Here is a 14,873-nt window from a genome sequence, read left to right as displayed (position 1 = left end):
CTCTCTCTCTCTGCCTGCCTCTCTGCCTACTTGTGATCTCTGTCTGTCAAATAAATTTTTTTTTAAATCTTTTAAAAAATAGAAGTTTAAGAAATGAAAGTATTTTTGCAATGAAAAGTTCACTTGATGGGCTTATCAGCAGAGTAGACATTACAAAAGAAAGGATCAGTGTACTTGAAGACCGTAAGAGCAATTATCTAAACTGAAGCCTAGAGGGAAAAATGACCAAACTACACAGTCTTTGTGATGTGAGACAAGGTGACTGTCGTTTGTGTAATCAGAATCTAAGAGAAAGAGTAGGTGAGGCACAAAAAATATTTGAAGAAATAATGACCGAAAATTTTTCAAATTTTTTCGAATTTTATGAAAACTATACATGGTCTAAGAATTTCAAAGAACCCCAACCAGGATAAGTATACTGTAAACCACAAAGCCCATTGTAATCCAATCCCTACAAACCAATTATAAACAAACTCTTAAAAGCATGGGGGACATTAGAGATAAGGGAACAGACATTACAAATAAGGGAACAAAGATTCATTACAGACTTCTTGTCGGAAATAATGCAAGCCAAGGGGGAGAAAATGAAATCTTTGTAAGTCCTTAAAAAGTAAACTGTCAACATAGGATTTTATATCCTTCAAATAGGTAAGGGAAATGTAGGAAAATAATAAGAGAATGTATCACCAGAAACTCACACTACAATAAATACTGAAGGAAGTTCTTTAGGCAGAACCTAAATGAAGCTAAAATATAAGCCGAGATCTACCCAAGGGGACGAAAAGCCCCAGAAAAGGTTAATATGTGGGTGAATGCCAAGACTTCTTTCCTCCACTTCTTAATTTCTATAAAAGGCAATTGATGGTTTAAATAAAAAAATAATAGCGTAAAATAAAAAAATAGCAAAGTTTTATATCACATAGAAGTAAAATATGTAGTAGCACAAAGATTAGGAAGGAAAATGGAAGAATAAATTACACTTACAAGTAAAATGGTGGAGCAATGTTTGAAAATAAGCTGTGATAAGTTAAAGATGCTCATTGTAAACCTCAGATTTTTAAAATAGAAAAAAGGGAGGGGCACCTGGCTGGCTCATATGGTGGAACATATGACTCTTGCTCTCAGGGCTGTAAGTTCAAGTCCCGTGTTGGGTATAGAGATTACTTAAAAATAAAATCTTTTTTTTTTAAGATTTTATTTTTTAATATTTATATATTTTAGAGAGAGAGAGAGAAAGAAAATGAGAGGGGAGGGGTCAGAGGGAGAAGCAGACTCCCCCACCCAGCAAGGAGCCCGATGCGGGACCCGATCCAGGGACTCCAGGATCATGACCTGAGCCGAAGGCAGTTGCTTAACCAACTGAGCCACCCAGGAACCACGAAAAATAAAAACGTTTTTTAAAAAATGGGAAAAAAAGGAGTCAACATCAGTAGTGAAGATGAAATAATTAATCCAAATTAATCCAATTAATCCAAAAGAAGATAGGGATGGAGGAGAGAAATGAGTATTGTAATGTCAGACAGTGCTATTGATCTGAAGAAAATTGTTGGGAAGCAATGAATGTTTTTCCCATGAATGTTCCCACATTTCTGCATGATCAGGACTTTCTGAGCAAAGATCGCTAGCACCAGGTTTAAAAAATGTTTGAATGGCAAACCTTGCAAGTCAGAGACTTCTGGAGAGATTTTGGGACTTCTTCCTTGGACACATTTATTTACATTCCAGGGGTTGTAAATCTAGAGACCTCCCACCCCTCATTCCCCTGAGAGCGTTGGTTTATATTACAAAGCAAAGGTCACTTGGCCGTTTTCTCCCTCTCCTTCCCCACCCCGGAGGGGAGGAGGAGCAACAGCTGTGTCAGCTTCCATACAAACTCCCAAGAATTCATTATTTGGAAGTTCCTCTCATGTCACCCTCAGGGAGATTGGGACACAGAGAGCTAACACAATTATGAGTAATTAAAAAGCGTCTCTGATCCAGAAACACAGTATTCCTTGTCCGAATGAATTAATAACTTAACAAAAATTAGGTATAAGGACATCTCCCATAAGGTGGTCTGGGAAGACCTGAGGAGGTAACATCTGAGCAGAGATGGGAAGGAAGGCAGCCACGTAAGACCATAACATACTCCTTGTTGGCTCTTCCCGTGCCTACTACACTTTTTCACACAAGCAAAATTTAAATAAGGTTCAAGGACAGGACACACTGAAAGGCTGGCCACTTGTGACCAATACTCTTCGTAGCTCTTCTATAAATTCAAGGATAGCTACATCTTCAGGCGAAACTCCTATTCAGCCCCAGACTGGTTAGGTAGGAAAAATAGGAATTAATAATCAAAATCGGTTTTTTTTTTAAATGGTTTAAAGCATAATTCAGCTTTCGTTCCCTTAAATAAATCCTATGTCTGCAAATTTAGGGTTAGGAACCACAGAATGAAGATTGGAAGCTAAGTGGGTTGTTTTGTTTTGTTTCTCCCCAGAGCTAGAAAGAGAGAGCACTAGGTTTTTTTGGAAATGACGCTCAGTCCTACAAATGTGACATAGACAAATGCTGAGAAGAACAGATATGGCTGAATTGTACAGGCAGTAGGAATGACAAATGAGTGCAATGAATTTTAATGGTGCCGTAATAGTACAGTCCCCTATTAGAGAGGCATACCGGGAGTTTGCAGGCTTGCAGCCAGAAGAAGAAAGGATGAAACGCAAAAAGCAACCTATTCCTGGACTTTGGGCTGGTGCCGGGGTAGTGTGACCTCTTCGGTCGAAAGACTTCGCTTCCCTGCTTCACCAGGTCACTCCTTCCTTTGGTATGAACCATCTCTGAAAATCTGTAACAAGCACGTCATTGTCAAGAAGCTAAAAGCAATTGATTAGTTGTTCTGATAACACCTGTCAGTGAAATAACTCAGAGCACAAAACCCAGGCATTTAAGGAGTTGACAAGTATTATTAAACCTGTTTTGCAAGAGAAGAAGCTGGTTCAAAGAGGGAAAAGCTGTCAAATGTAGTACAATCAGTAAGTGGCTCAGGCCTGCTACCTTGCGCAACTAAGCTCTAGCCACGTGACCTCTCAGGGCCCAGAAGACTGTGGGGCCATCTATGAACATTTATCAGTGTTTCCTCCTGTGCAAATTTAAAAGGTGACATTTTTAAAGCTACAAATTTAAGTTCAGGTATATTTCCTATGGTTGGTTTTCTCTGTCTGGGTTTTCTCCATCATCCAGAAACTTGACTCTATTTTTAATTTTTAAATGGTAGCAGCAGTGCATTACTACCAGTATACTGCTCTCCTTTTATCTTCCTTTGAGCACGTCTGTCCTTGGCGCCCTGCTAAGCCTCACGTCTGAATCTCGACAAATCATAGCAACGCTTTCATCAGGGGGCGGTGCTTTGTTGCAGTCCTTTCTTGAGATGGACCTTGATTTCATGACCTTAATAAGGAAAGAGGTAGGAAACCCTAGTTCAAGGTAAATTGGGATTTCTAACTCAGAAATGCTTCTGCCTGTCTGTAACTTTCCAATTGCTCTCAAAGCTGCTTTCCGCTCCAGTTCATTTACTTAAAAAAATAAGTAGTAAACTGTCTTAGCCTGGGTTCAACAGAAAGGTCACAAGACAGAGGTTTAAGAGCATATAATCTGTGCAGGACTGTAATGGAGGGAGTGAGAAAAGCCTGTACAAAGACACTTGACGTGTTTGGCTGGTTGCTCGATGCTGCGGGACAGCCGGGGAACCACGACAAAGGGACAGAAACCCTGGAATGGACAGAGAGCGGCACTGGGCAAGGCCGTGTTACGTTGCATCTACAAGGACCCAGCTACCAGGAAGCTGGAAGAAGATGCTGGGAAGCCGGGTGAATCTGAAGTAGTAACAGGTGGCTTCCCGTATGCACAAAAGTATTCCTGTTGCATACACCTCTGTATACAGAGTAAAACAGGAACTTTTGCTCCCTCTCTCCACCCTTTTCATGGATACCTGTCATTAACACTTCATTTTCTGTGCATTTACATATGAGAACATACACATGCATCTTTTTATTTTTGAAAAACCATGAGTTGGGGCGCTCCCTTCTACTTGTTAGATGCTGCCCGATTCATGAATCATTTAATAAAACCAATTTGATCTTTAAAAGAAAAAAAATCATGAATCAGATCGTAATAATCTCGTGCTCTGAACTGGTTCCCGCCCCCCCCAAACTCATATGTTGCTTGCATCAGGGTTAGGATTTATTATATTATCAGGAAGTTGCTTTTGTCCCATAGAGGTAGACTGGAAAACACCAATTTAACATTTGTTGAATTAACCCACAAATGAAGAAGGATAGTCTGATTTCTGGTTATGGTTCCTGCTTATAGGAGAGGCGTGCTGCTAATACAGGGAAGGCGGTGGGCAAGGTCTGGTAAGCCATGAAATTGTCATTGCCAGACTATTGACATTCCCACCAGGCTCCTCTTTCCCATTCACCAACACCTCCACGTCTGCAATTCAGAAGTACGGATGGATGCTACACAGGAGAGACATAGAAAAGAGAGGTGGAAAGGGAGATAAGTTTCCCTCTTCCCTTCTCAGTTCTTGCCTGAGACCCTGGTAATAAAAGACAGATTAATGAGAAAAACAAACAAATGTATTAACCTGAATGCCCCAGGTGTACATGGGCAGGGCCCAGGGGGAAAGGGGTAACTGCCCAAGGGGATTAAGAACTCGGGCTTCTTAAATAAGGAAGGGGGAAAGGCGTGTGAGCCCTCTTAGGGGAGAGTAAATGATTTAGGAAAGATGGACTGGCCCTGCCCTCGGTTTTATAAATAGGAGGTATGACAGTGTTTGTGACAGTTGTCCAGGTGTGGTGGTGACTTCTCGCCTGTGACAGGAGTCCATCCTTGCTGGTTGATGAAACTCCCAGGGAGGGGACTCATGGCTCTGGAGTCCTTTTGGGGAACTGGTCTTGAGGCAGATAAAGGGCAGGTCAGAGAAAGTCTCGCCCACCATCTGCTCCTTTTCATGTGCCTACGGCTCACCATCAGCAGTACACCAAAGCGACCTGTTTGGCCAGCGTGTCCTGAGCTCCTCCAGTCATATTCTCCTACCCTTCAAGGAGACAAGGGAAGTCTCTTTAAAAAATTCACTCAGTCAAAAAATATGTTAAGCCCATTGCTAAGTGGCAGGCACTCTGGATAAAATGGAAAACAGGACAGACTTGGTCCTTGTCGGTATACGGGGAGAGTCTACAACTGAAGGAAGGAAGGAAGAGTAGGGCAGAGATGCAGAAAGAAAAGAGTACGATTCCCAAGGAGGGAGAAATTTCAGTGATGAAATTTCAGTGATGGCTAAATTAGTACAGTGCTTGTGTTAATATAAATTGTTTAGAAAGGAGTTGAAGTCCCTGCCATCTGCTCCCACATCAAAAACATAACACTGTACCCCTGATTTCACTCCTCCATCCCATACATACACATCCCAATAATCATCTGCTGATCTATTTTTCATGACTTCCCACAGCCAATAATAAAAAATATACTTGATTCAAACCAGAGTATTGTGACCCAGACCTAACTATAAATATAGTCAAAGTTGTAAGTTTCTATACCGACCATCTTACTAATTCAGTTATTTGGCCTGTTTTTAGCCACGTTGGATATTTTTTTTCTTTTTAAAATTGTTATGGATGTTGTTGGTAGCAGCGTCAATAAGCCAAGAATTCACATAGTTACTCAGTCGCACAGATTAGTCATCATTGCCTGTTCATAACAGAATCCTAAAATGTTTAAGATTTCTGATGCAAATCAAAATCTCATCATCACTTGTCACTGCTAAATTAAATGACAGGATAATAACATTACATTAAAACCATTTTTCTCTTGATTGAGTACCTTTTTCAGAAGTGAACTTATAGCTGGATATTTTTTTCATCAGTACTATAAATGCATTTAGAATAGGAGGTAAAAATAGCACTGAAAAGGGGAGGAGTGGAATAGAATGTTTTCAAATTATTGATGAGTCTCTCTTGAATCTCAAATAACCATATTTGACACTGCAGTGCTAGGGAATGGAGTAGTTTAGCCCAATTTCCTGAGACCTTTAGAACTACATACAGGAGGTGCTCAGGTTGAACTTGGTCATTATCAACACCATTGTGAGTTATTGGCTTCGGTCATAAGTCATTCCATTATAAACAGGCTCTTAGTGACCTGTAGGACTTGGCATTGTCCTGGTACTCTAATATTGGGCATAGGAGACTGGTTTTAAATAGATCACAGGCTAGGTGGGAAATGAATATAAATTTCAGATCTGCCAAAACAGAGTAGGTTCTCGATCGACTTGCTGTCGTGAACTCCCCTCTTGGCCTTTCTTTCCCATCTAAAGCTACTTAACCTCTTTTGGTCACACCTGCCGGCACTCCATCTGGCCCTCAGCCCACTTCTTTGTGGCCATCCAGTCCTCATGCTCCTCAAGCCCATCTTCCTCACTTACCCTTACACACAGCACTCTCCATTGACACATTTTCTGTCCCTCAAAGATGTTGTTTCTTCACATCTTCCACTTTAATGTTATGAAAACCGTACCCTGGAGGAAACCTTTCACTCTGACTTTTTGTCTCCTCTGCTACTACCCTCACCAGGCAGTAACAGGTGAGTAAAATTCCTTCGCTCTTGGAGGAGTCCACGAAAGTAGAGACTGAAGCAGGCAGGGTTGGCTAGGAGTTGACAGTGGTTGAATCTGGGGGATGGGTGCTTGGGGCTAGGGAAGTCAGTATACTGTTTTCTCTAGTTTTATAGGTTTGAAATTTTCTATAGTAAAAATTTTCAACTACACTTAGCTCTCTAGACTCCATTTTTTAAGAATAGATGCTTAGATGCTCTTTTTGAGTTAGTACCTGAAATGGTTGGAATCGAGGATGGACTGGGACTACGACTTGATCGTGCCATCGAAGTCATAACCCGCTCCCGCCCAACCTGCCAGGAAACAGATGGGATTCCTGCGTGCCTAGAATTGCAACTTCCCTCTTCTCCTTAGGTCCTGAGCATCGTTACTAGAGCCCTGGTACGCTTCCTGCTTCTTGCTAAAGTGACCAGATAAACCTATACAGAAACACACATTAATTTATCCCACTGTGAATAAAGGTCTGTGCTGGGCGCTGGGAAGTGGGAATCAGAAGGGACTTCCCTGTAAGAGCTCCCCATGATGGAAAACGGAGGCACCCATGAGTACCCCTGATGCAGTAGCACTAGAAACTGTCATCTGAAGTGGCTCTCCAGTAGCGCGGCTGTGGGACTGTGCGGAGGGGAGGGGGGCGGACAGAAAGACAACCTGTCAGCAGATGCATTCTGGATCGTGATGCCAACTGCCGAACGCTATCTTAAAGGAAAAAGTGATCTACTCTGCTTCTGCTTGCATTTCTGATTGCTAGAACTAGACTCCCATCAGAGAACCTTCCCTCTCTCTTCTGAAGAACTTAAATTGATGTGCCTTATTTTTTTCCTTCTCTTTTTAAATTATGGCAGTCTTACTTCTCGTTTGCCCAAAACTGGAGAAACCATCCATGGACATAAGTTTTTTATTGGCTTTGGAGGGAAAGGTGCCAACCAGTGTGTCCAAGCTGCCAGGCTTGGAGCAAAGACATCCATGGTATGCAAGGTAAGTGTGAAACATGGTGGAGAGGATTCTAGAGGCAAGGGTCTGGTTTTAAGACTTGATTGTTTTTATTTTTTAACTATTTTAAAGGGAACAATTCAGTGGCATTTAGTACATTCACAGTGTTGGACAACCATCATTCTCTTAGTTCCAGAACATTCCTAGGATTCCAAAGTAAAACCCCTTATCATGAAGCCGTCTCCCCCCACTCCCCCATCCCACCTCCTGCCCCTGGCATCCACCAGTCTGCATTCCGTCTCTGTGGACTGATCTATTCTGGATATTTCCTCTAAATGGAATCATAGGATACATGGCATTTTGTGTCTGGCTTCTTTCACTTAGCAGAATGTCCTCCAGGTTCATCTGCCTTATAGCATGGATCTATTTTATTCCTTTTCTGGCTGAATAATGTCCCATTGTAGAGCCCATAATTTGTCTACCCACTTGTCTGTTGATGGACACCTGAGCGGTTTCCACCTTCTGGCTGCTGCGAACAGTACTGCCGTGAACATGCTTGTGCATGCATGTGCTTGAGTATCTGTTTCGTGTTAAAGATTGAAATAGGAGAGAGTCCTTCTCCTTATCCTTCATATTCATTTCTCCCTCACTGAACCCTCCAGGAAGTAGCGTAATGCTGCATTCCTTTAACTTACTGCGCTTCTAAGTGAAGGGTGAGAAGGGAGAGGAATTTGCCTACCCCGCGGGCTTTCTACAGTCCAGCTTCTAAACAGCAGAAGTCATCCTGTCTTTAGCAATTTTTGCTACAGCACGGCTTTTGGAAACTTGGTCTAATAACTGGTGATTCACTCATCTCTAAGCTATTTCTTCTAATGCTAGCTCTTGGGTCAGAAAGGAATCTGGGCTTTAATGAACTACCCATAACTAATCCTTAGGCATAGTTCTGTTTTCAGGTATATAAGGAAATGGCATGTAAAATACAGTAGTCCTTCTTTCTAGCCATCTGACTGAAATCATTTGAAAATAAAATTGGCTACCAAAGGTTCAGCGTTTTGTGTGTTTGATGAAATTTTAAGATGCTAGCATTACTGGTAGAACACGAAAGTTCATTTCAGGAAAGCTAGACTCAGTCTGCACAGTAAAGGATAAGAAGAATCTGAGAAATTTCAAAGAATGAGCTCTCTCCTGTGAGCTGGGTCCATTCCACCAATATTTCTCTGCAATGTCATTTCCCATCGCCTACGGCACTCTTCTCTCCACAGGAGTCTTTCAGTGATGTACAAACTATACAATTATCATTTCATCTGCTAATCAACTGTAGTTTTATTTCTAATTTATGGTTAACCTGATGAAATTCTCATCTAGCTCTTAGGTCAAAAACATCCCACGAAGCACAACGTTCAAAGTAAGAAATGCGCATCTTCTAAGGCTGAACTCTTGATTTTAAATGTCAACTAATCAGCCATTAATTACTGATGACCTAGTGCATGCTAGGAACCGTGGGGCTTGGAGAGGGAGCCAGAGGCCTGACGATCCTATGCTTGATTGGAAATGAAGGGTCTGGGGTCTCATCGGATGGTGCGGACTGAACAGGGCTTGGGAACTGGAAAGAGGAGGATATTTGCCAGCTGGGAGCGAAGTACCAAAAATGGCTGCTCTGGGAAGAGAGGAGTTCCCTCGAGCTGGAGCTGTAACAGGAGAGATTAGAGAACCCCTCTTGGAAGCTTCATAAATGCTATTCATGTAGCCATGAAAGTCAAAATTGGATGTCCCCTGGGATCTCATCCAACTCGAAGATTGAGATTGGTGTTATTTTGGGTCTGTTGAATTTGAGGCAAAGAGAAACGCAAAATAGAAAATATTTGAGTTGTGGAACTGAACTTGGGAAGTGAATCATGCAACCGTCAGGAGTGGATGTGAGAGGAATAGACAGCAGAGGGCTGTATTTGGGGAAATGGTAGAATCAGGAGTTTGATAAAGCAGCGGTCCTGTTTGTTTTATTCTGGTCTGCGTATGACAGTTTAGGGTAGCACCTGTACAGTTGGGCAAGCTGTTCATACCCGCGGTGCCCCGAGGTAGCCAGCGGCCATTAACGCCCCATAGTCGGTTTTAGTGTGCGTGTCCGTACAGAGAGGATGAGAAAGCTTGGCTTCAGCCAAAACCCACATGGGGTGACTTTGCTTAGACAACCTGGAATCTTTAGACATAGATTTCTTGAAGCCTAAACAAATTGCATAATATTCTTAGACTTCTTCAAAAGAAAAGTATCTTTTTTATAATAGAAGCTATTGTTATCCATCTGTCACAATATTTTTCCATGGTGAAGTATATTCTTATTAAGCAAAGTAGCCAACCTGCTGTATAGCAGTTTTTTTTTTAAGATAACAAATTCCAAGTAGAAACCAAAATCATGAAATTACTCAAGATAAAAATGAACAGACGGAGCAAAAGAAAAACAGGTAGAACATTTCCTGCGGTTTTCTTGGCCACATTAATTTAATCTACCACCACTCTACGACAAACCAAAATCCAAGCTCAGGGGAAGTAAGACTGTTTGATGCCACATGCCAGACAACTTATATTGTGCTCAAGGACTTCTCTGCCAAGATATAGAGACAAGGACTGTTAAGCAGGAGCCCATCAATGTGCATCAAGGGAAACATGTAATCATGAAACACTTCAAGTCATTAAAGAGTGTTATAGTCAGGACTCACCGGGCCCAAGGCCATAGTCCAAGGAGAATTGGAAGTAATATTTTCAGATTACAAATCCAGGCAGAGATCAAAGAAAATGAAAGTCTTCTTGGCAGGACAAAGAGTCTGTGAGGCTACCTTCCATAGGACCTCACCTGATTTTCTTAAGTGTTTCCTCCTCCATCATTCTATTCAAACTAAGTGTTATTTCTTGATATCTGAAACGGGCTGCTCAGGAGGGCCAGGGTAGAAAAAAAGAGCTCAAGATGCAGTGGCCCAGTCTCAGCCCAAAGACCCTGTTTCTTATGTGGTGGGAAGAAGCCATGAACAGGCATGGCCCTAAATGATCCAGATCTGAAATGAGCCAAGTGGGGAGACCCTCAAACAATTAGCTGATCTTACTTTCCTCGAACAGAACACTCTCTAGGAGCGCCTGGCTGGCTCAGTCGGTAGAGCACGTGACTCTTGATCTTGGGGTCATGAGTTCAGGCCCCACACTAGGTGTAGAGCTTCCTTTAAAAAGAAAAAAAAAATCCACCTCTATAGTACAAGCACCTGTGTGTTTTCCTTGAAGAATGGGCAGATACTAGAGCGACGCTGCCCAAAGTCTGATCCTCGGGCCAGACTACAAACGGTCACTGGTCTGGGCAGCACAGGAATTATGAGTAAGCAATTAGCAACAGTTACAGCATTTGACAGAATAATGTTTATAGCTGATGAATGTAATAGTAATAATAAATTAAGCCTGGTATTTTGTAGGACTCTTTTTTCTGTTTTTATTTCAGTGTTGTTACATTTTACAGAATTATTAGTCCACAGTAGATTGAAAATGAAAAAAGAAAATAAAGAAAAACAGCCTTCACTACAGATGGAGTGTATTAGAGTACTCATCATCTTAACCAAAAAAGTTAGACTGTCTGTTAGATTACTGTGGGACCGTCAGTGGCTCATGCATTAAGATTTAGTTTTCCAAGATCAAAAGTAGTCACCAGTGCTTTCCATGTTATATATTAATGAAGTGAAATTTGTCCTTTCCTGAACTTTGCTGAAGGACGACTGGCTAAAACTAATGGCTCTATTGATTGGAATGCCTGGCCATGTGTCCAAATACGGGGTACCCTAGGACCCTAAGCAAATAAACAGTATGGGTCTCATATAGGAAGATTGGAAGAAAATTGGATTACCACCAACCAGCTCTTACCTTCTCCCCACCTCCCCTGTCAGATAAGCAGAACTCATAAATGGGGATTGTGACATTAAATTTGTATGTTAAAGGCCATTATCCCCATTTAGATAGGATTTAAACCACCAGCTAGCTTGAACAACGGCAATTTTTTGTATTCTTCTGTCCTGAATCACAAAGATTAAGTTGCACTCAGCTTGGTTTTAGTGTTAATTATATTTCTGTGCATTCTAACTTTGAGAACTGATAACTGGTAACCTGTTTTATTATACGTGATAACTTTTTTAGCAGAAATATTCGACTTCATGTGACCTTGGGTAAGATATCTTAGTCCTCTAGGTTTTATTTGCCTCAGCTATATGTCAACAGATGGAATCCCTAGAATTTCTACTATTTTTCTACTCTTCAAGGATTCCAAGCAGCCCATTCCGCAACCATTCTGAAATGTTGTTTCATTTCAACATTTGTACCATATATGGTACAAATTCACTATATGGTAACGCTAACTGCAGTCACCTTCCTCAGCACGAGATCAGTTCTGGACTGTGGAAGCCACTGATGGCTCTCCCTCAATGCAGAGAGCCTTCTCGGTGGTAAAAGTGAAGGAAATACCTCAGGACCCTTAGCTGGAGGAAAAGATCTTACTCCTGACCTGACCTGCTGTTTTCCATGATTCTACCTTACATCTCTCTATAGCTGCATTAGCCAAGATGGCAGCCACTAGCCATGAGTGGCTGGATTTAAATGTAATTAAAATAAAATTTTAAATTGAGTTGCTCTGTCTTACTGGCTACATGTCAAGTGCCTGTTTGGGGTAGCACAGAGAGAGAGGGCATTTCAGCATTGCGGAAAGTTCTAGTCAACTGCACAACTCCACAAGCCTCCGGGAAGAGCTGAGCCTGGGATTTCCTGAAGAGCATCTGGGGTTGTAAGAGTTGCCCTGGCTTAAGTGCAAGTGGTTGTCCATAACTGCCGATGACCTGGCTTCTTTCACCTGGAACAGGCTTACCCAGGCTACCTTATTCTATGTGCTTTTCCCAGAATCCTTCTGCCTAAAATATTTCCCTGTTGCTACTGGAAGAGTATAGGAATGCCTTCCAGGGGTCTATTAGGATCAAAACCTTGTGTAGGACCTTTTGGCAGCCACAGCTAGGACAATCTGAGTGCCTGTTGTCATGTCCCTTTAAGAATGAGAAGATTTGGTGTGCCTGGGTGACTCAGTGGGTTAAGCTGCTGCCTTCAGCTCAGGTCATGATCTCAGGGTCCTGGGATCGAGTCCCGCATCAGGCTCTCTGCTCAGCGGGGAGCCTGCTCCACCCCTCCTTTCTCTTGTCTGCCTCTCTGCCTACTTGTGATCACTCTCTCTCTCTGTCAAATAAATAAATAAAATCTTTTTTTTTTTTTTTTATTAATGATAAGATGGGCCAAGGAAAATGAACAGACAGGCAACTAAGATGACCAAACACATATAGAACACATTTCATGCACGGGGCTTAAGGAAGAATAATACAGGCCAAGCTAGAGTCTCTGATAAGGTTTTAGGAAAGCTAGACTTTTAGGAAGATTGTTTAGGCAAACAAAATTAGATGGTATGCAATTAAATATTTAATGGTATCAAGTAGGAATACTCTAGGAGTTGAGGAAAGGAGAGCTTTGAGAAGGGCTAGGATAGGGGAGGTAGGCCTTAAGTTGCACTTGAAAAACAGGTTGATTAGGTGGCGAGAAGAAAGGACTTCTAAGTTCTCAGAAGGCAAGAAAATAGAGATATATTGTACTCACCTTGTGTTCTAATGCAGTCGAATGATAACATCAGGTTAATAGTGCCTTTCCGCTGACCACTCTGTAGAACAGAGAAATCCAACGATTTTTGCCAAATACGAGTGTTAGAAGCCCACAGAGCAAGGGGAGGCAAGCCTGGTGACATGAAAATGAGACCAGAGTCCACAAACACACGCTTGTCGATGTTTGTAGCTTTACGATCCCTTGATCCCCGTGTTGGTCCCCGTTGGGCCCCTCGCCCCAGGCAGACTCTGCAGGCCACACTGTATGTTCCCACTTAGTTGACTCCCCAGGGTAGCGCCAGGCAGGACCTCTCTCCCTCCTCGTTTCTGTCACACAAAGCTTCACCCACACTCTCCCAGCATTCATCCTGCAAGCCTGTGGGCCTCAGCTGGAGGCATACATTGTAATCCCCGGGGGTGTGGGCCAGGGTCTCACCTCCACAGGGGCTGCTTTCCTTGATCTGAGGTGTCACCTGGGCACCAGGATGTGTGTAAGCTGCTCAGGAGCTCTAACACTCAGCGAAGACTGAGAACTACTGGTTTCCTACTTGCCAGACAGAACTCACCCCAGTCCCACGCTATCTGGCTCTGGTGGAACCGTTTGCTGCAAAACGTGAAGAATTTTAACTAGCCTGATAATGGCAGAACTGAAATTCAGTTCCAAGTTTCCTGACTCCCAGTCGCAGTATTTTGCTTCACGGCCGAGATACTTACACTTAAAGTTCTCTTCTCCATTCGAGAGGTGAATGTGACCGGGAAGACAGAGAAGCCTCCAAAAATAAGAGGTTCTCCTCTGGAATTATGATGTCAAGTCCTTTTTGTTTCAAGGACCGTTTGAAATCACTCACTGTGATTTTCTTTCTTTTCTTTTTCTTTTTCTTTTTTAATTTTAATTCAGTTAGCCAGATCATTAGTTTCAGAGATAGTGTTCAAGAATTCTTCACTGTGATTTTCATTCACAGTCATTACCAATCATTCCGTTTGTGTCATTCACCGTGATTTTCAAGATACTTTCGCCCAGCTCTCAATGAGGTAATGCGGGACACCTTAGCCTGGGTCCCACTCCTCTGATTTCTGGTTATGAATGTCCAGTTCCTGGGGAAGAGGCTTACATTTGAGGCAGAAGCAGCCAAAGGGGTTTGGAAGGTGTTCGCTCCTCTCGGCCTTTTTTAAAGTCAATCCAGCAGAATAAATGATTGCGAAAGAGGTTTGAGGGTGGGGAAACAGGGAAAAGGGCATTCTTTTAGAATGACCTTGCCCAAAGCATCCGTGCAACTCTGTAATGCAGAAAGAAAAAAGAGGCCTCAGATCTCTGCTGCTTTTTGCCCACATTTCGCTATAATAAATAGGTATGTCTAAGACACAGACATGCTCACGGTTGGCTGTGTTAGTCTTACGGAAGTAACAGGATACCTGGTTACATTAAACAGCATTAGTTTCACCCTTAATGCAGATGTTACGTTTTCATTACAATAATAGTAATACAGTCTTATTTTTAAAATAATTCAGTGCACCCACGTGCTTGCTTCCATGACCAGGTGCTCTTCGGTTTGAAAATAGGGAGCAGCAGGAAGAACTGGAAGTGTCAGGGAGAACCAGATAGGCAGGAATGTAGTTTATAAGAAAGATTGACT

General features: G+C 42.3%; 1 protein-coding gene across 3 annotated transcripts in view; it reads left to right on the top strand.

The window, feature by feature from the left end:
• RBKS (ribokinase) overlaps positions 1–14,873 on the top strand; it is an 84,510-nt gene that overhangs the window by 8,630 nt on the left and 61,007 nt on the right. For all 3 annotated transcript variants that reach the window (XM_059405358.1, XM_059405356.1, XM_059405357.1), the window contains exon 2: positions 7,495–7,627. In XM_059405358.1, coding sequence (XP_059261341.1) covers positions 7,495–7,627 — 133 coding nt within the window. The remainder of the gene's footprint in view (positions 1–7,494; positions 7,628–14,873) is intronic.

Source organism: Mustela nigripes, chromosome 7 (assembly GCF_022355385.1).
Source record: "Mustela nigripes isolate SB6536 chromosome 7, MUSNIG.SB6536, whole genome shotgun sequence".
Lineage (NCBI taxonomy): Eukaryota > Metazoa > Chordata > Mammalia > Carnivora > Mustelidae > Mustela > Mustela nigripes.
Note: the sequence above shows the minus strand (reverse complement) of the source record. Positions and strands in the feature narration are given on the sequence as shown.